This window comes from Pseudopipra pipra, chromosome 10, assembly GCF_036250125.1.
Source record: "Pseudopipra pipra isolate bDixPip1 chromosome 10, bDixPip1.hap1, whole genome shotgun sequence".
Taxonomy (NCBI): domain Eukaryota; kingdom Metazoa; phylum Chordata; class Aves; order Passeriformes; family Pipridae; genus Pseudopipra; species Pseudopipra pipra.
In genome coordinates this window covers 6,545,878-6,570,600 of record NC_087558.1, presented here as the reverse complement: position 1 = coordinate 6,570,600, position 24,723 = coordinate 6,545,878, and the positions used below count along the sequence as shown (strand labels likewise).

The 24,723-nt window shown below is 49.1% G+C and overlaps 1 protein-coding gene and 1 long non-coding RNA gene across 7 annotated transcripts; both read left to right on the top strand.

Moving 5' to 3' along the window:
- The first annotated feature begins 1,283 nt into the window (after window positions 1-1,283).
- LOC135419482 (ATP-dependent DNA helicase PIF1-like) lies at window positions 1,284-17,858 on the top strand. 6 transcript variants are annotated; one of them, XR_010433017.1, is made up of 5 exons: window positions 1,284-1,578; window positions 2,122-2,267; window positions 3,250-3,441; window positions 3,776-3,916; window positions 6,611-6,768. XR_010433017.1 is itself a non-coding variant. In XM_064665877.1 (4 exons), the coding sequence occupies exons 1-4, from the start codon at window positions 1,494-1,496 to the stop codon at window positions 17,527-17,529; spliced, it is 465 nt and encodes a 154-aa protein (XP_064521947.1). In that variant the 5' UTR covers window positions 1,349-1,493; the 3' UTR covers window positions 17,530-17,858. The 6 variants fall into 6 exon arrangements, 1 of the variants encoding a protein (XP_064521947.1); XR_010433016.1 differs by lacking the exon at window positions 3,250-3,441 and adding an exon at window positions 3,143-3,180 and having other exon boundaries at window positions 1,301-1,578; window positions 6,611-6,760; XR_010433018.1 differs by lacking the exon at window positions 3,250-3,441 and having other exon boundaries at window positions 1,342-1,578; window positions 6,611-6,756.
- A 2,941-nt stretch (window positions 17,859-20,799) lies between these two features.
- LOC135419481 (uncharacterized) lies at window positions 20,800-24,431 on the top strand. The gene is made up of 3 exons (XR_010433013.1): window positions 20,800-21,941; window positions 22,100-23,847; window positions 24,006-24,431. It is a non-coding gene; the product is annotated as an uncharacterized LOC135419481 (long non-coding RNA).
- The last annotated feature ends 292 nt before the right edge of the window (window positions 24,432-24,723 follow it).

Sequence of the window (24,723 nt, the reverse complement as noted above, 5' to 3'; positions counted from 1 at the left end):
TTGTCTCTAATGTACTCCTGTGGTTTATTTCACGTTTTTTTTTTTAGCCTGTTACACCAAAGTTGGAAAAGAGAAAACAAAGGAAAAGCAGATAAAGGAGTAATGAGTGATAGAAACTGCCTTACTCGGATTCACAGCCCCATCAAAGGGGGCTTGCACAGTTCAGGTGGTCTAAATTGGGGTAGCTCTGTAATTACAGCCTATTGGACAGACAGAAAATGTCTCTGGAACTGCCAGACTGGATTTTTTACAAGAATTAAAATTGTTGTAATAAGAGATGAAGTGGACAAATATACTCAGTAAAGTCTATTAAAAATAACCCTTGTGTGTGTATGCCTATACTTCCAGTTGAACTCTAGGCTGGCAGGAATCAGCCTGTTACTGAGAGGCACCACTGCAGGACAGCAGGACATCAGAAGGCAATAAGCAAAATGACTACATAGAAGACTATTCCTCTGTCCACTGCACATATGCACAGCAGTGCATGCAGTCAGCAGAGCTGTCAGTGCTTCCTGGCAAACACAGACTGCCTACAGGCACCTACAGGCTCAAAAGTCACATTATATCTATATCCTCTGTACTTTTCATTAGTATGTGTAGAACAGCTAAGCTGTAGTGCTGTAAAGTAATAACACTGTGCTTACCCAAACAATTAAAACTTACTTATCTTCCCTTGAAATACCAAATAGTAGTGGTTTACATAATGGCTTTTCCGCAACGCAGTCAAGCAGCCACCTTGCCAGAAAAGGCAGCAAACACCAATCCAGACTAAATAGTATGTTCATCCATGCAATGATAGGGCACAGCATTAAGACAAATGTTTTCCCTGCTGCAAAGGTCCTTATGAGGCAGAGAAGGGGCCCCAGAATATATTCCAGGACCTGACTTTGCCTCTCTGGAACAGAACAGAAAGATTCCTCATGCTCCACCTCCTCCAAGCCATAGTGCTTTGAAAATACAGCATCTGGTCCAAAATCTAGTAAACTTGGATATTCTAACTGAACATACATTTCACAAACTGTATAAAATGAATCTGCTGTGCTAATCGTTCTGCTCTAAGGCTTTAAGGGAACGCCAAACACGAACAGTTGAGCTGTGGGAGGCGTGTCCAAGGCACAGGGTACGTGCCGGGGCAGAGGAGCCCAGGGGCGCATGCGCCGACAGAGGTCACCTTATTGGTCAAAGAAGTCACATGGTGTTAAAGGTAAAACAGCGCCGATTTTAAAATAAATCCTCTTTGTTCACCATCTCACGAGGAGGTGGTTTTCCCTATTATATAAGGACATTTGCGTACCCTACAGGAATCCTAGGAAGGAAAGGCTGTGAAATAATTTCAGTTGGAGATGGTGCTCTGTCCTGCAATAGGCAGGATAGGAGATTGTGGCCATGTCAGCCTGATGTGCTCATGCTTCCTGGAAAGAAGTTTAGCTGCAGGTGGCTGAACAGGCTGTAAACCCAGTGCACTGAAGGATTTTTCTTTTTCTCTGTAGGTGATGCTAGCAAAGAATCTGGATGTGTCTCAAGGGCTGGTGAACGGGGCACGAGGCGTTGTTGTAGGATTTGAAAGTGAACAGAAGGGTAAGTGAGCTTCTTGATCCCTTGTTGAAGGAAGAGGGGAAAAATAACAAAACAATTTTTCATTGATGGCTGATGACTTCTCAGCTTTGTTTACTGCCTGGTAAGAATAATTTGAGGGAAAGCAGGGAGGAGATTTCTGCAGGCTTGGGGCTCTCACCAGCTGTGATGTCATGCACTGCATCAGCTGTAGCTATCTATGGGCCTCTTGTGTTTGCTTTTCTGTGTTGTCTAGATGGGGGTGCTCATTTGCATTTCCTGTTTTGTTTTGTTCAAGCAAGTTTTTGTTTGTTTTTTTTTCTCAAAGATTAATGTTCTGCTACCTGCAATGTGTATTTTTCTCTGCATCTCAGCTGATAAAATACCTGACTTTAATTCTTCTGCCTTAAGTAGGTGCCAAACATCATTTCAGTACATGCTATTTACTGTTTGCGGGTTTAGGTTTGGTTTAGGAGGGGGGAAAAAAAGTATTCTTAGGCTGCTGACTTCCTGGCTTTTGAGTGTCAGGAATACATCCCTGTTTCTCTCCTGCTCCCATTCCTACAGGGCTGCCTAAGGTGAGGTTTCTCTGTGGGGTCACACAGGTCATAAGAATGGAGAAATGGGTCTTCAAAGGACCATCAGGAGTTCACCTGAGTAGTCAACAGCTGCCTTTAAAATTGGCATGGGCCATTTCCATTCACAAGAGTCAGGTGGGTGTCCTTGTACAGCTGTCTAAAGACTTGCACACCATCATAAGCCTTATTTCCTGGGTGAGCTTGCATTGCTGGTAAAACAGGACGGAAAGCTGAAAGGCCCTTGTTGGGGGGGGGAACTCCCGAATATGTGTGTTTAGCTGCACCTCTTCTGCTCATGATGCCTGCCTATAGGGTCACAGAGGGACTAGATACACTGCTGGAGTTTCCATGGGGTGCTGCCATCTGCATAGTTGGTGTTGGACTATAAAGCAGCATTATTTACCACTGTGGGCTGATGAGAGTAGTGTTTCCTTGAGAGTCATCAGCACTAGAGACCCTGAGGTTTACAGTAGAACTGAGGCAGCTGCCAGAGCCACAGCTGTGCTCTTTGGGCTGGGCTCCCTCTTTAGTGGTGTGTGTTTGGTTTTTTTCAGTGTAACCGTGTAACTTTCTCCAAGTTCCTTCCCTTCCAGAAGATTTCATACACTTTGATAAATACTGGTCTTGGAGACCTGTGAGTTTGTTCCCATGCCACTGTTTATTGTTCCCGTGCCACTGTTTAAACCAGTGCAGGCTGTGCCCAGGACAGCCCTGCAGACAGGCCTAACCCAAACTCTCTGATCTACCTGCGGAGTGCTTGAGAATGGTGACTGTTCTAGTTAACTACTAGGAGTGAAACCAGCAGGATTTCTTTCTCTGCTGTGTTGATTAGATGGGATTTATGGAGTTTTGTGCAACAAGAGGTTCTCTGGAGTTAGTCAGTGGATTCTACTATCTGCTAGCAATTTACTGACAGTAGAAGACTGCCTTTCCTTTCTGATTCTCATCTTTTAATCAGTTACATAGTAAAACAAAAGACTTCTTTGTTTTTTTCTTTTTTTTTAATCAAGCCCTTACACCAAGAACGGTACCTTTGACAGACTCACAGGTTAGTGTTGGTACAGCACAGTGTTCTTTTTTGTTTGTTCTGTAACAAAGTTCTCTGTGTCTTTGGCAGGGCATGTTTTTAGATTGTGTGGAAATCTCCCTGTCTCGTGTCTTTGAAAGTGGGCAGGCTTACGTAGCCCTCTCCCAAGCCTGTAGCCTTGCAGGTCTCCATGTTCTGGATTTTGACCCAAAAGTAGTGAGAGCTGATCCTTCTGTGCTGCAGTGCTATAGACAGTTAAGAAGTCAACAGCTTTTAACCCAGGTAAAGAAAAACCTCATGCTAGCAAAGCCTGCTTTGTGCTACCAAGATGAGAGATGTTGGCACTGAGATGCTTCTTTTTCTTCCTAAGCAAGACCATTCAAATTAAAACTTGTAGTGGCAGGAGAGATGAAACTGCAGAGAGAGCATGTGGCAGGGCAGCTCTTGGTGGTAAAATATCTACAGTAGTTTTGGGATTGTATAAAACTACCTGGCCCTGTGGGCAAAAGGATAGGTTGGGATTCTTTGGTCTTCCTCTTGCAGTAAGGAATGAAGGGGAAGTAGGCACAAAAGAAATCTGTTCCATTTTTTTTTTATTTCTTCTTTCTCCCCAAAGGATTCACTACACACCTATTCAGATGCTGATGAGAAGGAGAATGTGAAATGCAGCTGATAATACTCTCCTGGTTTCTGTGAAGTGTCAACACAGACTCCTGAGATGCAGTGATCTTGCTATTGAGTATATTTGATAACATAGGTAAAGTCAAAGGACTTTTTTAGCTGTTTGCTTCATTCAGCTGACTCTGGATATATAGAAGTATCTCTATCTCATGCCTCTGGAATTTGGAAGGCTTCTGTAGCCGCTTTCTGAGCCCGCAGACCTAAGTAAGCACTTCTGTGTCACAGATGCAACTCCAGCAAACAAAATGACTGAACAAGGATGTTCCTGAGGGTCCTTCCTGTGGTTCTATCCTGCCTGCCTAGTTGCATTTAATCCTCCACATATATAGACTGAAACTTGTGTCCCTTTCTTCAAGTATACCACTGTTGTGAGATGGAAGGTGTCTGGATGGATTGGACCTGTTCACAGGAGCTGCTGACACAAGGGAAAGCAGTGCTAAGTATCTGGAATACATACTTGATTCTTCTGCAAGCAAGGAGCTGGGCTATTACTTTACAGCATGCTGAGGTGTTCCAGATGCTTGACACCAGGAGGCTTTGCAAAACTTCCTCCATAAGCAGAACTGCCAGTTACATATTGCTTGTTATGCTGATATGTAGCATTTTTATTAGTCTGTTGCATAAGATGTGATTTTTAAGTTTTTAACCCTCTGAGATGAACTGGCACTGTTTAAAGACAGGAGGAATTTCTACATCTTATACCTGTAATTATGGAACTACAAGAATTGTGAAGTTCTGTTACTCCATTAGGGAGAAGATGGGTACTGGTGAGAGTTCCTCTTGTTTAAACACATGAGGCTTGCTAAAATGAAAGTTGCTCCTGGAAAAAACTTGTCTGACTAATAAGGTGGAAGTTTAGTGTGAAATAGGGAATAATGGCTATGGACATGTGAAGTGAGCTGTAATGTCACCTGTTTCAGCAAAAGCAGAGATAAGCAGAACTAATATACTGTCTTAATTAAGGAAAAGCTTTGGTCTTTGTATTTTAGCACTTTGTTTAAAGCTTAACTTGTATATTTTAAAATGTTTAACATCTTAAAACGTGACATAACATTCAGCTAGAACTCGTCTCTTGCAGGGTTATGTCTCTAACAAAACCTCTGCTGTGGGAGTGAGTTGAAGGTCACTTCTTGGCAGCTGCTCTCCTTAAAGCCAGGAAAGGATGTTGATTAGCCAGTGGTTAATATAGAACAGTTTTAATAGGATTTCAAAATGCATATTTTAAGTGGGGGTTGGTTTTTTTTTTCTGGGCTTGAAAGGTAGAGTTTTGGAGGGAGTCATAGTAGAAGACAGAAGTGTGCACAAACTGAAGATTAACTTCTCCCTGCCCACACACCTGGCAAGGAGGGTGCTGGCACACTAAAGCATCATTTCTGGTGCAGATGAACACTGAGGTGTGATTGTTTGGCCTGCAGCTTCTAGAGTTTCCACTAGAACTGGGTGAGGGCCTGACTCTGTTGCAGGCTGTGTCTCCCAGCTGCCAGTGCCAGTACCCAGGTGGGGTGCCCATGAGCACCGTGTGCTCAGGTTCCGCCCCTTCTTCCTGTGGTAGGACACAGGGGGTGCAGGTGTGGCAGGCTGGCTCTAGCCTTTCCTTGGACACCTCTTGTTCCCCCAGCTGCTGTGTGTCCCCATCTTGAAGCACTCTTGCTCTTTCCTCATGCTGCTGTTCTGCAGTGGGTGCCCTGGCACAGACTGTGCTGTGCCACTCGTGCCTCCTGTGTAATTCCAGCTGTGCCTCAATGTGCATCCTCCACCTTTGTGTGGGTTGAGTTTTTGCTTTTGTTCACCCCCCATGCCCCTTGTGCAGGTGGCAGAGGCTGTGGGTACCCTGATCATCAGGGCAAGGCTGTCCATGCAGGCAGGGATGCCCAAGGGGTTGCCTTAAAGCTGGTATGCTTGGTCAGGGGGCTGGGCTGGGTCCAGTTTGCACTCTCATGGGTTTTTAGAGATGCTGCAGTATGAGGGCTTTGTGTTGCACTGGAGGTTGAGGTGTGGGATCTGAAATGCCCAGAATGTCAGTGGGTTTTACTCTTGGGGTAGACAGCTAGGAAGGATATGCCAGGCATGTCCAGTCATACACAATACATTGATTTACTGACAGGTTGCATAAGAGTGATTAGATAATGCAGGCTCAAATCCTTTAACATCTCTTAAAAAGTTCCTGTATTGCTGCAATGAAAAGATAATTTAGAGTGTAAGAGGGGTGATTATGCAAATAAACTTCTAATTGTGATTTTAAGAAGCAACTCACTTGACTATAGTTTTCCTGGATTTAGGGACTGAAATCTTTCCAGTTGTATGGGGGTTTTTTTGGTGCCAAGCTGAGGTTTGAGATAAAATGCTAAACAGAACTTAAAGCTGGAAAGGCTAATCAATATTTCATGTTAGTATTAAATATACATGAAATATTGTGGTTGCCTTCTCAATGATGGAACTGTGGGAACAGAATAGTGGTGGCTTTTGAAGGGCTGGCAGCTGTTCTGAGGCCAAAAGGGGTCTGTCTGTGTAAATTTTGGATGTTCTTACTTCCAGCTAAAGCAGATGTAGGGATGGGGGCTGGGTCTGGAGGCTGCTATTTAAATCAGAAAAGAAGCAGCCAGGATAAATCTGAGCTGTCAGGCTCTGTCATGGCTCCCCTTCAGTCAGGGTTGTGATGAGGCCTTTTTTAACAGAATAATACTTCCATATATACATGAGGTAAAAATCTTGTAATACAATAAATATCCCTTCTTCCAAGTTTTCCATAATGTGTTGATTTTTCTTTCAGAGGGACAGTCTGTCGCTAGAACCCAGTATGACAACATCGGATTTTTTTTTTAAAGAACTCTTTATTGTGGTAATTGTACTGCAAGAACAGAGCTCCTCTTCTCTTCGTTAGTCAGTAAAATGAAGAATCTGAAGGCTGAGCAACTTTTTATACAAGGCTGCCACAAAGCCATCCTCAAAATGTCTGGTGCTGCTGTTGCTTTCACCTGCTGAGGCAAGGTGGGCTTAGCAGGCTGGATTCTTGTGAGGACAATTCACATGGCTCATGACAGAGCAAGCACCTGTGCCATTCTCCACTTACACAACCTAGAGTTCGTGCTTCTCCCCTGCTCCTCCATGGATCTTCTCCACAGGCTGTGGTCCTTCAGGAAGAAGTTTGCTCCACCACGACCTCGCTGGGGGCTGCAGGGGCACCTGGAGCTCCTCTTCCACCTCTGACCTTATTCCCCACACTCTGCAGTTTTTCCCCCTCTGTCTGTTGTTACCACCAGTGTCAGTAAGGGGCTCAGCTGTGCCCTGTGGTGGGGCTGTCCTGGAACTGGTTGGAATTCGCTGTGTCAGGCACGGGGCAGCCCCGACCTCTCCTCACAGAGATTGCCAACATGTGTGCACGGGCACCTCATACACCAAGAACCAAGTGTGTGAGCATCCTTCAAACTGCCCCACCACCCTTGCCTGCAGCAGTTGGGTGGTTGGATATCCTGGGCTACAGAGGAAAGGCTGAAGGTGCTGTGGTAGGTGAGGGGGGAATGGCTGGTGATGGAGGAGCTGCCATGGCCATGGGGCACCGGGCAGGAGCTGGCCCGGGGTGCAGCTGGAGCCCAGCTTGTGGGAGAGGCACTCCCTGAGGGCACATGGCTGTGCAGCAGCAGGCTGGGTCCCAGCTCTGTGGAAAAGGAGGCTTCCATTACTGCACTCCCATAAACATGGGGAATTAATATTGTCCTCTGCTTTCACAAACTGAAGAGCAAGAATTTAAGCTTGGTGTTTGCCTTAACTGCAGCTATCATTAAGTGAATTAAACTAAGAGTTAGATACATAATTGGTATTTCTGTTACCACAAAGTACAGCCATTCTCTTTTCAAATACATTAAACCATAAGAAACTGCTTTATACCAGCTAAAGCTTCATAATACATTTATGTGTTATTGGAAGCACAATTCACAAGCAGAGTGTTATTAAAACCTTACCAGCTTCCAGTTTAAATCTTTGTACAGTGATTTAACGCCCTTCTCATTTCTTTATGTGACATTCTCACAATAATTAAACATGAGTGTGTCCTCAGAGTCTGTACCCACAAGTCCTGTGAGTGCAGGAAAGGCAGCAACAGTCCTGTTGATCTCAGATGCTCTAATAAGATTGTGTCTAGGAATTAGATCTTCATATCCAGAGTTGCTCTGAATAGATGAAACAAATACTACTCTTAAGTGATGGAAATACAGTACATTATAGGTTATATTATGAATGCTAATAATGTAATTTTTCTCACAGATATTAAAAGTTTCTCATTTTGTATTATGCCACTCTGTGACATGCAATTGTCTTCTGCTGTTAAATCTAAGCAGCTCTATTATTAGCCTGAGAAAAGACCTGAATTGCTAGAGATTGCATTTAGATGTGTAAAATCTCTATTTCGCTACTTCCTGTATAATTATTTTATGCTTGTTTCTATTACAGATTATAAAGATGTTGGATGGAATTTTTTAGCTAAACTACTGACTAGGATATAATGTATGAAATCTGGTTGTAAAAGCAAAATAAATTGATAAAAAAATCTAGAAGTTTTTCACATATAATTATTGAATAGTGCACTAGCTGAATTTTTAATATTTTTTTTTTTTAATTTGGTATGGTGTTGATGCAGAGGGCTGTCAGATGTGACAGAGAACCTATGAGAGCCCTTTTGGGATGGCAGCTGGGTAGGCACCAGCAGCATCCTAACTGGTACCATATGCCCATGTGTGGGCAACCAGATTAAGCCTGCAGTGTTCTAAATGTAACACATTTTTACTAAATTGTTTATTACAATCCCTTTGCAAGAAGGTAGAGCTATGATAAAGATGCCTCTGACAGAAATTTGGCTAAGATTTTTAATGATAATTATTTCTTTTATCACATGGAGTTTGGCATTTTAGGTTTTTTTCTCTTATTTCTCAAAATGTATGTTTTTTGTCACCAAGTAGGGGAATATGTACACAAACCACACTTTTCATCTACTCTTCTCAAGCCACTGGGCTATATCAGTTTTCTGTGGGGGTACATAATTATTTTTTTTTTCAATTATTAACACCTTGAGAATTACAGGGAGATTTGCCCAGACTTTGTTGGAGGTTAGGAGCTGGTCCAGCTCTTTAAAGATTCTGGATCTTGTTTTGTTTATTGAAAGATATATGATTCCCTATCACCAAATATCAGCTTAGAGAGAGTATAATGTATTTTGAAGACAGTGCTAGGCAGCAAAAATATTACTAAAACTTCTTAAGGTTATTCCAGTAGCTCATAATTCACAAAAGTGAGGCAACACATATCTTTTAGTATTTCCAGGTGGAGGCTGGACAGATTTATTAAACATAATAAATGTCAAAAATATTTATGTGGATTAGTGAGAATAACTTGGATTAAAAAACAATTTTTAAAGTTTGTCATTTATCTTGGAAGTTGTACATATGATCAGCCTGGTTTTAAGTTGTTCTGTAAAAACATTCCTGGTAAGCTACCTTCTTGTTTTTATGGGATTAGTGGGACTCCTTGTAATAAAATATTTTACCATAATAACACCAGGTACTTTCAACTGACACTTTGCAATACAAAGTAAATTTTAAAAAGATATCTTGAAGCCTGGGCAATAAGCTGGTGCATTAGGCAGAGGGATGTTACCAGAACTAATTTAATAATAAAGAAGGAAGTTTTGGAATTGTTTAGGTTTTACATGCTTTTTCTCCACATGAAAGAGACCTTGCACTAATTTTAACCATTTTATTTGTGACAGTAGAAAGCTCTGGCTATTTTAACATAAAAATCCCCACTGAAAATGGAACACAGCTGATGATTCAATAGGGTCAAAATGACAAACTTTCATAAAATGCTGTCTCTTTGTCTTCATTAGCCATAATTATGGCTTTCAGTTAAACTTTTGGACAAATACTGTATGTTTTCCTCTTGTTTTGAAAATAAAGTTGTTTGTGCAGAGTAATTTTTATCCTTTAAGTTCATGTTAGAGATACAATGCTACTTTGGACAGACTGCTGTGTAGTCTTGTGCATTCTCAGATGTCAAAAAAACTACAAGGTCAAAAATATTGTTTGTGATGACCTATATATTTTAATAGAAATATTGTCCAAAGGAATTATAATCAGATTTTGACACTTGTCCTGAAAGTGTCAAAGTCTCCATAACATATAACACCTCAGAAACATCAGGCAAAAAGCCATAAGCATAACTCATTCAATAATTCTGTAAGGTATAGATCATCTCACAGTGATAAGTTTCAGGAGAAATCTGAGTTTCAGGAGTATCTGAGAAATAAGTATCAGCCTCTTAACAACCTTTGCTACAAGTTTCAGGAGATTTTCTTTTAAAAAAAGGGTGCAAAAACCCCCCCAAATCAACAAAAAAAGCCTAACCAAAAAAACCCCAAACTATTTCTAGCCATCAGTGAAGAGTTTTACTGTCAACAGAAACTAGGGCTAGAGGGAACCTCAAGCACAAGACTGCACTCTGCAGGTTTTTTTCCTGCAGCAGGAGGCCTCAATGAACACAGTATTCATCACTGTACCAAGTGGTGACAACTCCAAGCAGTGTGCTGATTTAGAGTAGTTCCCAAGCATATTTGCAGATTCAATATGTATATGGGCCTTTGGGATGGGTAAGAGATCTAGTATGTTCCAAAAGTGCCTGAAAGAATCACAGAATCAACTGGGTTGGAAAAGACCTCTGAGATCATCAAGTCCAACCCTTGATCCAACCCCACCGTGGTTCCCAGGCCATGGCACTGATACCACATCCAGTCTCATCTTAAAAACCTCCAGGGATGGAGAATCCACCACCTCCCTGGGTTATGGGCTGGTTATGTATTCTTAGATTTCATCCCAAACAAGTGGCAAAAGACACAAAAAAACCTTGATAAAACTCATCAAAAGGGAAGACTTAACAATTACTGTGGAGCCTAAATGGAGGAGAGGATTTTGCAAATGAATTAGATTCTGCAGTGGTCCCTTTCCTTTAAAATGATCTATTTTTCTAACCCATCAGTTCCAGACTGTATGTGCTACAGTGCCAGCTATTTTAAATGAGCAGTAGCGTATTGAGCTCGCTGGATTAACAAGCTAACAGTTAAGCATATGATATCTCCACAGTAGGATTACATCTGTAATCTCTCAGAGAGTTAAATTAGGCCTATTTTCTATAAATTAATTGTATTAATTTAATTCTTAAACACTGAAATCGTTTGCCTTTTTCCTCTATTTCACCTGGATCATATCAAGTTCACAGGCCCTTTAACTACAAGTCCTTCAAAAATACTCCTAAGTTATCCACAGGTTTCATGCTTCTGTAATTTCCTGAGTGTTCCAAAATTCATGTCAAAAGCTGGTTAGTGTGTGTGAAGTGCCTCAGCCAAATGTGGGTTTTTTTAAGGACTTTCAGGTGTGAATGATCCCAACTTAATCATTTGAAAAAAAAATTATTCCATGAAAGTGGTGCCAGCTGTGTCCCTGAGGGGAAGGTGGGTACCTTATATACCCCTGAGGGGCTGCGTGACTCACTGAGAGGGATCTGAGCATGCCCTGTGTCACTGAGGGAGAGGTGGGTGTTCTGTGTGTCTCTGAGGGGGAAGAGGGTGCCTGGGGGCTATGCGAGTGTCTCCTGTGCCCCTTTAGAGGCTGTGAGGGACACAGGGCGAAAAGGGTGCTCTGAAGGGTCACCAAGGATCCCTGAGGGAGACGAGACGAGACGGGGCAGGGCGGGTCGGGTCGGTCGCCGAGGCTGCGGTGCTTTTCCCGCCCTCAGCCGCCTCAGTCCCCTCAGCCGCAGTGTCCCGTCACTCCCCGGTCCGTGAGGTGGGCGCAGGGGAAAGGCGCTTTAGCGAAACTCGATAAAAGGTTGTGGAGTCGCACTAAGGCAGATTTTGAGCTGTTACAGAGGTAATACAGAGTGCTGGGCAGCAGGGTGTTTCCGTGGAGTTATTGAGGGAAAAGCTTCTTGAACTCCGTCACCCTTGGTGAGGTAACACAAAGGGGACTAAGTTTCAGAGAGGTAAAGCTGAGGGAACTTGGAAAGCACATGCAGGGGATGTTTTGAGGCAACTGGGTGCCTTGAGGACCGGCGAGGAACTTTGAGAGTCACTGAGGGAAAGGTGTGGGTTCTCTGTATCTCTGGGGGCAGGCAGGTTTCCCGCATGTTGCTGAGGGGGGAGGCAGGTGCCCGGTGTGTCCCTGAAGATCTCTGAGGGTGAAGAGGGTGCCCTGAGGGGTGAGTGTCTCCTCTGTCCCTTTAGGGGCTGTGAGGGACACAGGGTGAAAAGGGTGCTTTGGAGGGGCCCTGAGGGTGCCCTGAGGGAGACGAGACGGGGTGGGGCAGAGCAAGGGCGGGTTGGTCGCTGCTGCTGCTGCGCTGCTTTTCCGGCCCTCCCCTCAGCCTCGGTGTCCCCTCCTCCCCCGGTCTGTGGGACGGGAGCAGGTGAAAGGCGCTTTAGAGAAGCTCGATGAAAGGTTGTGGAGTCGCCCTAGAGCAGATTTTGGGCTGTTACAGAGGTAGGGGTTGTTGAGCAGCAGGGTGTTTCAGTGGAGTTACTGAGGAAAAAACTTCTTGAACTCCGTCACCCTTGGTGACGTAACACAGAGGGGACTGAGAGTTTCACAGAGGTAAAGCTGAGGGAACTTGGAAAGTACATGCAGGGGATGTCTTGAGGGAAGATCTCAGGTAAAGTGTGAGTAAGGTGGTAAATAAGGCACAAACCCTGCCGGTGACACAATCAAGTGCCAGGGCAGAATTAAGATTTATTACAAAACAAGTTGGTTTAAATACAGCGCTTAAACATGTCACATGATCTTCCAAACAATGTCAGTCAAGTATTTATTGAGCATGCGTGAGAGCGAGGAAAACTACAACTCCCATAATTCCTTGCCACATCTCCCCTTCTCTAAATAATTAACAATTAACAATACATTTTTTTTAAACATACTTAATGCAACCATTCTTATCTTAACTGTTTATAAAAACCAGGGCCTATCATCACAAGGCCTTTATTGAGCTGTTTACAACTTTATTGGTTTGTGCAATATTCAAGCAACCTTGAATTAGCCAGGGTTTGTAGATGTGTAGAATCTTCTATCTGAGGGTAATTTTGTGTGATTGGGTAAAGGCATCATCTTTATTTGAAAGGGAAATGTGTTGGGTTGCAGATGTTGTGTTTGAAGTAGTGTTGTTTGAGGTAGTGTTGTTGAATGAGTGTTTAAGGTATCTTGCTGTAAAGTGTATTTGCATTCACACACACACATATCTCCACTCAACTTTCTCATTCACCTTCCGATGGCCACTGTTTCATTCTCTCCTAACACATGCATTCTTAAACCCTTTATTGTGTTTGAATCATGGAGTTTTGGGTTTCTATTGGTTACTGTTTGTGTGTTTCTTTTGGTTCTGTTTAGTTATTGCTTCTTTGTGATTGTTCCTGTTTTGAAGAAGTGTTAATGTAGATTTACACATATAGGGACCAGACCCATATCTCTTTCCCTCCCTTTTTTGCATTTTTATAGCATTTTTCTCAATGTGTGGTGTGTTCCTTTTACTATTGTTGGTTATGTTTTTTCAAATCCAATTTCTTCACTCATTTTTTCTGGTGATTCTGTTGTGAGGGAGGGCTAATATAAGACCTGACACATTGAGAAGAGATCCTCTGTAATTTGGTACCCTTGGATACACAGGCATATATCCTCCCTCAAGTTCTGAGATCTACTGGTCCTGACCATTGCATAGATATTAGATTTTTAATCATAACTGGTGCTTTGAAAGATGAAAGTATTTGAGTTTTATGTTGGTATTCATACCTGCTATGGTTTGTATCATCACAGTTTAAGAAATTTAGAACATATGATGCTTTCCATAAGCGTTCCTGGGGGCTATATACCAACCCCCCTCTTTTTTGCCTTTGAAGCATTTCTTTTAGTGTGCAGTGTGCTCTTTTTAGAGTTGTTCTGTTGGGTGAATGCGGCATGTTTGTGGAATGGAATATCTTCTGATTTGTGAGATGTGTTTTAGCTTTTGTTGAATAACATACAGGATCACTGTTTGTGTTTATGGTTTTTGGAATGTTTGAAATTGCAAAACAAATTAGTATTTGGTAGTATCTTTTGCCTTTTTCTAGTGTGTGTTGTATTATTCTATCTGGACTGTGTGTGAATGGATGTGTCTTATGTGAGAGTTAGATTTTGTGTGATTAACAAGGAATTATGTGGTGTGTATTTTTCCAGGTAAATGAGGGTTAGTGAAATCTCGAAGGAAGGAGGCTTCGAGATGTGAAAGTAGCATAGCATGAATCAATTATAACATTCATAGGTTAATTACAAAACAATTTAAATGTCTTGCATATATGAGTAAGTTGTAAAACTTATACAGAGTCCCGGTCCACAGTTTGTACATTATTGTTCCGTTGTCTTCTTTAGTTTGTCCAGATGTAGATGGTCTTAGTGTCCCATTTCCTTACTACATCTTTCGTTGTGTAGTTTTCTTTGTATTGGAGAGTCCATTGTTGGTCCTGTTAAATTTTTTTTTGGAATGTTTTACAGTCCGCATTTCTTAATATCAGTTAGAGCAACTGTAACCAGGTTTAATTCAGTCTCTCAGGTAGTTGTGACATACAAGCAGCTATTTTGCACTCTTGTTGACATTATGTATGTTGTTCTGTGATTGCAAAATGTTTTGAGAATGTTTGAATGTAACAAATATGGGGATGTTTAAGATTCTATACTTATTATTTGAATAACATTGTTATGATAATTGCATGTATGTGGATGTATCTGAGAATTTAATAACTTCTAATAACTTTTATTTTTAATAATTCAAATAAGGCTACTGGGAAATTAATGAAAAAATAGGAAAAAAAATTGTAAAGCTGTAGTGTTTTGGTTTTGTGGAAATAAATGTTTTTGGTTAAAATGTTACCAATTTACATAGTGAAAGGCAATAGCAAGAACTTCTAGACAACAAAGAGAATTTTTCTCTCTCTTTACACTAAGAAGGTTTCAAATCTTCTTTTTCATCTTGAGTCCAGCAATTGATTGGTAATCAGCATGCAATCTATGCTGAAACAATCTGTGGGTAAATTTATTTAATTCAAATTTATCTCCCTAGTAAATTGCTTATATTGCTCCAATTTTTATAATATGTGTAGCAATTTTGTATCAATCAGCAAAACCTTCTGCTGATTGATAAAAGGTTTATCTTGCATTCTTTAGCATAGCTAGAAGAATATGAAACTGCTAAACCTAATGAAAGTTTTGTATCAGCCAGTTTTATATTTAAAAAATATGAATTAATGAATATATTGGGCTTTAAAATGGTGAGATGCTAAATTTTATTCCATGTGTAAATGTTTTTAAACTATTTTCTACCCTTTATTTCTATTGTTAAGAAAACAATTTACAGTACTTTTAAGAAAACTGATTTGAAAACAAAAAAGAAAAATCCACAAATGTTAGAAGTAAAATTTATATTTTCTTGAAAATGTAAAATGCAGTGGTACGAGTGAATAGTTAATAAAGTTCTGGTTCACTATGTTTTGCTTTCTTTTTCCCATATTATGTAAGAAAGGAGATTTTGAGTGAGAGATGAGAGGGGTTTGCTTGTTGTTTTCCTCACCAAAAGGCAAGTCACTTGTTTGTTTAGCCACAGAGTTAGCAGGAAAGTTTTTATAGGAACAGGAATAGTGGTAGAAGATGACAAAATCTAATTCCACCCAGTTGTTAAGCAGTAAACCATTGTTATGTTTGAGGGGCAACACATTATTTCTTGTTTTGCAAAGGCAATTATGCAAGAAGTGTTTTTTATCCTTTTCTTTAACTAAAAAGTCATTTCTAAAGTCTTGGTTTTCAGAAATTCTAATCTTTTTGCACTCTGAGACAGGGGTAAAAAGTATGAAAATCCATTTTTCTCTACTTTGAGAGATTGATAGATTAGTGAAAGGGGTTTTGTACGTAGCAAGGCTGAGTTTATATGGTTTTCTAGTTTTGTGTGTAAATGCCTCCCCTCTGTTTTAAGGAAAGGCCACTGTATCATGGATTTAGGGCTATTTGTTTCTTGGGCCACTTGTGGGTTAAGCTGCAATGAAACTGCCTTTGGGAAAAATCCGCTGTTAATTGACTTCCTCTTGGACTGAGGCAGCCTCTGTTCTACAGAATGAGTGATTTCAGTGGGTCCAATGGAAACAGGGTTAATGGCTGGGCTATTGCTGGTTATGATGTCTCTGTTTTGTTTTGGGGGTGCTAGTTTAAGAAAACTTATTAAACAGGTTTGGAGGTTTCTTAAGAGCCATTGTAAGGTTACATCTGTTCTCTTGTTAAAAATGTTTGATACTGCTGTCTTTGCCTGCCATCCTAATTGTTTAATTTGAGTATAGGCCAATTTATGCATGTTTGTGTTTTGAATGGATTTGGAGGTGTGTACTGCTGTATGTTACAGCCTTGTGAGGCATCTTTGGGCTTGTGTTGTATGAGGGATTTGTTTGTTTTGCTTTATCAAGGCTTTTGCAGTGACTGTGTGTAAAGGGTTATGTGTTTCTGCAGTTGAAATTGTAATTGGTTGTTTCTTTGCTACTTGTTTAGGTTTGGCTTTCCATGTTGTGTACGACATATTGTCTAACAGCATTTTAAAATAGTGAGAAGTAAATACTCGATTTAAGGGTCCCTCCTAGTATTTCTATTCTTCCCCCCTATAACACAAAAGAACCTTTTATAATAGTAGATAATTTGTCAATTAGTAAAGTTCTCCTTTTGTGACTTAGTAAGTTAAATATGGTAGCTGATAGTTGTATGTCTACTGTGTTTTGCAATGTTACCTTTAGATTATTGGTTGTGTCAGTAGGTGGATTGTGTTGTTCCAGCTGAAATTCTCACAGCATAAAATCAACAGCTGCTATTGTTAGCAATGTAGCCAATATATATATTGTCCATTTTAACACTGGTAGCTTTGACTTCACTGATGGTCTCGGCTTGGGCAGGAATATGTTTTGTGTGCTTTCCCAGTCTGTATTATTTTCTTCGAGCTGAAGTAGTAGCTGTAGCTGTGTTTGCTGTTCTTCCTCTTCTGCACGATCCAAAACTGCTTGTCTTCTTTCTGGTTCTCTCACCTCGCTGAGTTCGGTTTGCCACAGCTCGGCTAAGATTTCTAGGGTGTCAATTTCTAATCTTCCTCCTCCGCCAAGTAGTCTTCAGCATAGAAGCTGTTCTGAGGCTGGTGAGGGCTGTGGGTTGGTTTCTTGGTAGGAGTGCCACGGTGGTGTTTTAACTGTTGTGCATTTGTTGTCTGTTAGTTGAACTGGTGGTGACGGAAGAGGCACTTTAACTTCCGCCTCATGACAGGAGTAAGCTGGCTGTGTCCATGGTTCTGCAGAACTCTCAAGGCCGCTGCGCAGCCAAAGAGAGTTACAGGACCCCCCTGACTCCGCAACAGCAGTCCATCCCTTGCCCCTCGTGGCAGCCCGTGCAGCTGACAGTGCTGCTGGTACCCTAACCCAAGTGAAGTTTGGAGGGACTTGTGGAGGTGGGGGGGCCTGTGGGTGAGTGCTGGCTTGGAGATCTCCCTCTGGGGGTGTAGGGACCGGGTTTCCTTCTTGGGGAGGAGCTGGTGTTTCTCAGGCTCAGCTGTGTCCTCCTGCCTTGGCAGAAGCCGTCGGAGAAGAAAGAAGAGCCAGGACTGGAACTTTGAGGCAAGAGCGAAGAAGAGGAGCAGCAGCGTCGAGCTCAAGAGGGAGCACGACAGAGACCCTCTGGGCAAATGCACCTCCCTGGCCCCCCCCGGGCAGGGATCCGTAAGAGTCCGGCGGTCAGCTTCAGGCTGCCCCGGCTGGCTTTGCGCTGGGCGACCTCCCTGTAAGCAGGGCTGGGTCTTTGCTTTGCTTTGCTGGCCTTTGGCCATGGCGCTCCTTTGGCTGCCCGGAGAGAGGGGCAACCCTGTAAGGAGGGTGAGAGCCCCCCTCTCCGCACCCAAGGGGGGAAACGGAGCTCTCCCGACCGCCAGCCCGCCCTGTCATCAGGGCAGGGCTTTCCCTGACCCCCAGCCCGCCCTGTCATCAGGGCAGGGCTTTCCCTGAGCCCCAGCCCGCCCTGTCATCAGGGCAGGGCTTTCCCTGAGCCCCAGCCCGCCCTGTCAGCAGGGCAGGGCTTTCCCTGACCCCCAGCCCGCCCTGTCATCAGGGCAGGGCTTTCCCTGACCCCCAGCCCGCCCTGTCATCAGGGCAGGGCTTTCCTTGACCCCCAGCCCGCCCTGTCATCAGGGCAGGGCTTTCCCTGACCCCCAGCCCGCCCTGTCATCAGGGCAGGGCTTTCCCTGACCCCCAGCCCGCCCTGTCATCAGGGCAGGGCTTTCCCTGACCCCCAGCCCGCCCTGTCAGCAGGGCAGGGCTTTCCCTGACCCCCAGCCCGCCCTGTCAGCAGGGCAGGGCTTTCCCTGACCCCCAGCCCGCCCTGTCATCAGGGCAGGGCTTTCCCTGAGCCCCAGCCCGCCCTGTCAGCAGGGCAGGGCTTTCCCTGACCCCCAGCCCGCCCTGTCAGCAGGGCAGGGCTTTCCCTGACCCCCAGCCCGCCCTGTCAGCAGGGCAGGGCTTTCCCTGACCCCCAGCCCGCCCTGTCATCAGGGCAGGGCTTTCCCTGACCCCCAGCCCGCCCTGTCATCAGGGCAGGGCTTTCCCTGACCCCCAGCCCGCCCTGTCATCAGGGCAGGGCTTTCCCTGACCCCCAGCCCGCCCTGTCATCAGGGCAGGGCTTTCCCTGACCCCCAGCCCGCCCTGTCATCAGGGCAGGGCTTTCCCTGACCCCCAGCCCGCCCTGTCATCAGGGCAGGGCTTTCCCTGACCCCCAGCCCGCCCTGTCATCAGGGCAGGGCTTTCCCTGACCCCCAGCCCGCCCTGTCATCAGGGCAGGGCTTTCCCTGACCCCCAGCCCGCCCTGTAAGCAGGGCAGGGCTTTCCCTGACCCCCAGCCCGCCCTGTAAGCAGGGCAGGGCTTTTCCCCCTGGCACCTTTGTGCCTGCTTATGACCCCTGGCCAGAGTGACCCCCTGTAGCTGGGGCGTGTCACGGCCTTGGTCCCTGGGCCAGTTGTGAAGCCCCTCCGTGTGCTGAGGCCCCTCTGGCCTCTGCAGAGCCCGGGGCAGGGCTGAGGCTCTGCTCTCCTGCCCAGAGGGAGGGATGGCTCCCCACGCGTTGGCTGCACAGAGCCTGCTCCCTCTTCTGGGACGTTCCCCCTTTGTGTTTTTGTCTTTGTCGGTGTGAGTGAGCAAGTGAGCTTGTGTTTTATCCCCCGTAGCAAAAGTGAGACTAGTGTAGCTTAGACTTCCCAGGAGGGAAAGAGGGGCTCTGTGCAACAACCGGGGGGTGCCCTCTGAACCCACGGGTGGAGACAGGGCCCAGCCTTGCCCCTTCTTCCCCAGGACAGAGCGAAGCCCGTTAGTGGTGGTGCAGGCACCGTGACCCGCCTGTAGCCAGGGCCTGGGCGTGTGCCTGCGCTGCGGGGCTGCCTGTCCTGCTGGTGATGTGCCAGCGTGATCCCCCCCCCCGGCCTTAGGCCGTCAGGCCACTGTTGGGAGTGCCGGGCCTCGGGGGCGGCCCTGTAAGTGGGGCTTTGTGCGTCCCCCGTGCCCGGCGGGCGGTTGGAGGGACCCTCTGTAACCAGGCGGGTGTCCCGTGGGGTCCCCACCCTTTCACAGGCGTGGGGCTGGGCGTGTGCCCTCCCTGTCCTCGGGGGAAGGCAGAGCTCCGTGGCTCCCTGGGTGTGAACCCGCCTGTAAGCAGGGTCCGGGTCTGGGAGCCTTTGTGCTCCCTCAGCTGGCAGCCTGTGCGGGGCGACCGCCCCGTTAGCGGGGAGCGGGTCAGGTGCCCCCGAAGCGGAGAGAAGGAGCCTCCGCGGGCCTTTGGGCCCAGGGCTGCCCTGTAAGTCGGGGCCAGTGCCCTGGAGTCCCGGGCACTTTGCGCTCCAGGCAGCGGCCGGAGCCCCCTGTAAGCAGGGGTGCAGCCTCTTTGGCCACTGCTTTGCATGCCCAGCTGCCTTTGCCCAGAGGGCCCGGCTCCCAGCAGCGGATGGGACTGCGTCGCTCTGGTGAGACCAAGTGAAGTCTGGAGGGGTTTGTGGAGCTGGGGGGGCCTGTGGGTGGGTAGTGGCTTGGAGATCTCCCTCTGGGGGTGTAGGGACCGGGTTTCCTTCTTGGGGAGGAGCTGGTGTTTCTCAGGCTCAGCTGTGTCCTCCTGCCTTGGCAGAAGCCGTCAGAGAAGAAAGAAGAGCCAGGACTGGAACTTTGAGGCAAGAGCGAAGAAGAGGAGCAGCAGCGTCGAGCTCAAGAGGGAGCACGACAGAGACCCTCTGGGCAAATGCACCTCCCTGGCCCCCCCCGGGCAGGGATCCGTAAGAGTCCGGCGGTCAGCTTCAGGCTGCCCCGGCTGGCTTTGTGCTGGGCGACCTCCCTGTAAGCAGGGCTGGGTCTTTGCTTTGCTTTGCTGGCCTTTGGCCATGGCGCTCCTTTGGCTGCCCGGAGAGAGGGGCAACCCTGTAAGGAGGGTGAGAGCCCCCCTCTCCGCACCCAAGGGGGGAAACGGAGCTCTCCCGACCCCCAGCCCGCCCTGTCATCAGGGCAGGGCTTTCCCTGAGCCCCAGCCCGCCCTGTCATCAGGGCAGGGCTTTCCCTGAGCCCCAGCCCGCCCTGTCAGCAGGGCAGGGCTTTCCCTGACCCCCAGCCCGCCCTGTCAGCAGGGCAGGGCTTTCCCTGACCCCCAGCCCGCCCTGTCAGCAGGGCAGGGCTTTCCCTGACCCCCAGCCCGCCCTGTCATCAGGGCAGGGCTTTCCCTGACCCCCAGCCCGCCCTGTCATCAGGGCAGGGCTTTCCCTGACCCCCAGCCCGCCCTGTCAGCAGGGCAGGGCTTTCCCTGACCCCCAGCCCGCCCTGTCATCAGGGCAGGGCTTTCCCTGACCCCCAGCCCGCCCTGTCATCAGGGCAGGGCTTTCCCTGACCCCCAGCCCGCCCTGTAAGCAGGGCAGGGCTTTTCCCCCTGGCACCTTTGTGCCTGCTTATGACCCCTGGCCAGAGTGACCCCCTGTAGCTGGGGCGTGTCACGGCCTTGGTCCCTGGGCCAGTTGTGAAGCCCCTCCGTGTGCTGAGGCCCCTCTGGCCTCTGCAGAGCCCGGGGCAGGGTTGAGGCTCTGCTCTCCTGCCCAGAGGGAGGGATGGCTCCCCACGCGTTGGCTGCACAGAGCCTGCTCCCTCTTCTGGGACGTTCCCCCTTTGTGTTTTTGTCTTTGTCGGTGTGAGTGAGCAAGTGAGCTTGTGTTTTATCCCCCGTAGCAAAAGTGAGACTAGTGTAGCTTAGACTTCCCAGGAGGGAAAGAGGGGCTCTGTGCAACAACCGGGGGGTGCCCTCTGAACCCACGGGTGGAGACAGGGCCCAGCCTTGCCCCTTCTTCCCCAGGACAGAGCGAAGCCCGTTAGTGGTGGTGCAGGCACCGTGACCCGCCTGTAGCCAGGGCCTGGGCGTGTGCCTGCGCTGCGGGGCTGCCTGTCCTGCTGGTGATGTGCCAGCGTGATCCCCCCCCCCGGCCTTAGGCCGTCAGGCCACTGTTGGGAGTGCCGGGCCTCGGGGGCGGCCCTGTAAGTGGGGCTTTGTGCGTCCCCCGTGCCCGGCGGGCGGTTGGAGGGACCCTCTGTAACCAGGCGGGTGTCCCGTGGGGTCCCCACCCTTTCACAGGCGTGGGGCTGGGCGTGTGCCCTCCCTGTCCTCGGGGGAAGGCAGAGCTCCGTGGCTCCCTGGGTGTGAACCCGCCTGTAAGCAGGGTCCGGGTCTGGGAGCCTTTGTGCTCCCTCAGCTGGCAGCCTGTGCGGGGCGACCGCCCCGTTAGCGGGGAGCGGGTCAGGTGCCCCCGAAGCGGAGAGAAGGAGCCTCCGCGGGCCTTTGGGCCCAGGGCTGCCCTGTAAGTCGGGGCCAGTGCCCTGGAGTCCCGGGCACTTTGCGCTCCAGGCAGCGGCCGGAGCCCCCTGTAAGCAGGGGTGCAGCCTCTTTGGCCACTGCTTTGCATGCCCAGCTGCCTTTGCCCAGAGGGCCCGGCTCCCAGCAGCGGATGGGACTGCGTCGCTCTGGTGAGACCAAGTGAAGTCTGGAGGGGTTTGTGGAGCTGGGGGGGCCTGTGGGTGGGTAGTGGCTTGGAGATCTCCCTCTGGGGGTGTAGGGACCGGGTTTCCTTCTTGGGGAGGAGCTGGTGTTTCTCAGGCTCAGCTGTGTCCTCCTGCCTTGGCAGAAGCCGTCGGAGAAGAAAGAAGAGCCAGGACTGGAACTTTGAGGCAAGAGCGAAGAAGAGGAGCAGCAGCGTCGAGCTCAAGAGGGAGCACGACAGAGACCCTCTGGGCAAATGCACCTCCCTGGCCCCCCCCGGGCAGGGATCCGTAAGAGTCCGGCGGTCAGCTTCAGGCTGCCCCGGCTGGCTTTGTGCTGGGCGACCTCCCTGTAAGCAGGGCTGGGTCTTTGCTTTGCTTTGCTGGCCTTTGGCCATGGCGCTCCTTTGGCTGCCCGGAGAGAGGGGCAACCCTGTAAGGAGGGTGAGAGCCCCCCTCTCCGCACCCAAGGGGGGAAACGGAGCTCTCCCGACCCCCAGCCCGCCCTGTCATCAGGGCAGGGCTTTCCCTGAGCCCCAGCCCGCCCTGTCATCAGGGCAGGGCTTTCCCTGAGCCCCAGCCCGCCCTGTCAGCAGGGCAGGGCTTTCCCTGAGCCCCAGCCCGCCCTGTCAGCAGGGCAGGGCTTTCCCTGACCCCCAGCCCGCCCTGTCAGCAGGGCAGGGCTTTCCCTGACCCCCAGCCCGCCCTGTCATCAGGGCAGGGCTTTCCCTGACCCCCAGCCCGCCCTGTCATCAGGGCAGGGCTTTCCCTGACCCCCAGCCCGCCCTGTAAGCAGGGCAGGGCTTTTCCCCCTGGCACCTTTGTGCCTGCTTATGACCCCTGGCCAGAGTGACCCCCTGTAGCTGGGGCGTGTCACGGCCTTGGTCCCTGGGCCAGTTGTGAAGCCCCTCCGTGTGCTGAGGCCCCTCTGGCCTCTGCAGAGCCCGGGGCAGGGTTGAGGCTCTGCTCTCCTGCCCAGAGGGAGGGATGGCTCCCCACGCGTTGGCTGCACAGAGCCTGCTCCCTCTTCTGGGACGTTCCCCCTTTGTGTTTTTGTCTTTGTCGGTGTGAGTGAGCAAGTGAGCTTGTGTTTTATCCCCCGTAGCAAAAGTGAGACTAGTGTAGCTTAGACTTCCCAGGAGGGAAAGAGGGACTCTGTGCAACAACCGGGGGGTGCCCTCTGAACCCACGGGTGGAGACAGGGCCCAGCCTTGCCCCTTCTTCCCCAGGACAGAGCGAAGCCCGTTAGTGGTGGTGCAGGCACCGTGACCCGCCTGTAGCCAGGGCCTGGGCGTGTGCCTGCGCTGCGGGGCTGCCTGTCCTGCTGGTGATGTGCCAGCGTGATCCCCCCCCCCGGCCTTAGGCCGTCAGGCCACTGTTGGGAGTGCCGGGCCTCGGGGGCGGCCCTGTAAGTGGGGCTTTGTGCGTCCCCCGTGCCCGGCGGGCGGTTGGAGGGACCCTCTGTAACCAGGCGGGTGTCCCGTGGGGTCCCCACCCTTTCACAGGCGTGGGGCTGGGCGTGTGCCCTCCCTGTCCTCGGGGGAAGGCAGAGCTCCGTGGCTCCCTGGGTGTGAACCCGCCTGTAAGCAGGGTCCGGGTCTGGGAGCCTTTGTGCTCCCTCAGCTGGCAGCCTGTGCGGGGCGACCGCCCCGTTAGCGGGGAGCGGGTCAGGTGCCCCCGAAGCGGAGAGAAGGAGCCTCCGCGGGCCTTTGGGCCCAGGGCTGCCCTGTAAGTCGGGGCCAGTGCCCTGGAGTCCCGGGCACTTTGCGCTCCAGGCAGCGGCCGGAGCCCCCTGTAAGCAGGGGTGCAGCCTCTTTGGCCACTGCTTTGCATGCCCAGCTGCCTTTGCCCAGAGGGCCCGGCTCCCAGCAGCGGATGGGACTGCGTCGCTCTGGTGAGACCAAGTGAAGTCTGGAGGGGTTTGTGGAGCTGGGGGGGCCTGTGGGTGGGTAGTGGCTTGGAGATCTCCCTCTGGGGGTGTAGGGACCGGGTTTCCTTCTTGGGGAGGAGCTGGTGTTTCTCAGGCTCAGCTGTGTCCTCCTGCCTTGGCAGAAGCCGTCGGAGAAGAAAGAAGAGCCAGGACTGGAACTTTGAGGCAAGAGCGAAGAAGAGGAGCAGCAGCGTCGAGCTCAAGAGGGAGCACGACAGAGACCCTCTGGGCAAATGCACCTCCCTGGCCCCCCCCGGGCAGGGATCCGTAAGAGTCCGGCGGTCAGCTTCAGGCTGCCCCGGCTGGCTTTGTGCTGGGCGACCTCCCTGTAAGCAGGGCTGGGTCTTTGCTTTGCTTTGCTGGCCTTTGGCCATGGCGCTCCTTTGGCTGCCCGGAGAGAGGGGCAACCCTGTAAGGAGGGTGAGAGCCCCCCTCTCCGCACCCAAGGGGGGAAACGGAGCTCTCCCGACCCCCAGCCCGCCCTGTCATCAGGGCAGGGCTTTCCCTGACCCCCAGCCCGCCCTGTCATCAGGGCAGGGCTTTCCCTGACCCCCAGCCCGCCCTGTCATCAGGGCAGGGCTTTCCCTGACCCCCAGCCCGCCCTGTCATCAGGGCAGGGCTTTCCCTGACCCCCAGCCCGCCCTGTAAGCAGGGCAGGGCTTTTCCCCCTGGCACCTTTGTGCCTGCTTATGACCCCTGGCCAGAGTGACCCCCTGTATCTGGGGCGTGTCACGGCCTTGGTCCCTGGGCCAGTTGTGAAGCCCCTCCGTGTGCTGAGGCCCCTCTGGCCTCTGCAGAGCCCGGGGCAGGGCTGAGGCTCTGCTCTCCTGCCCAGAGGGA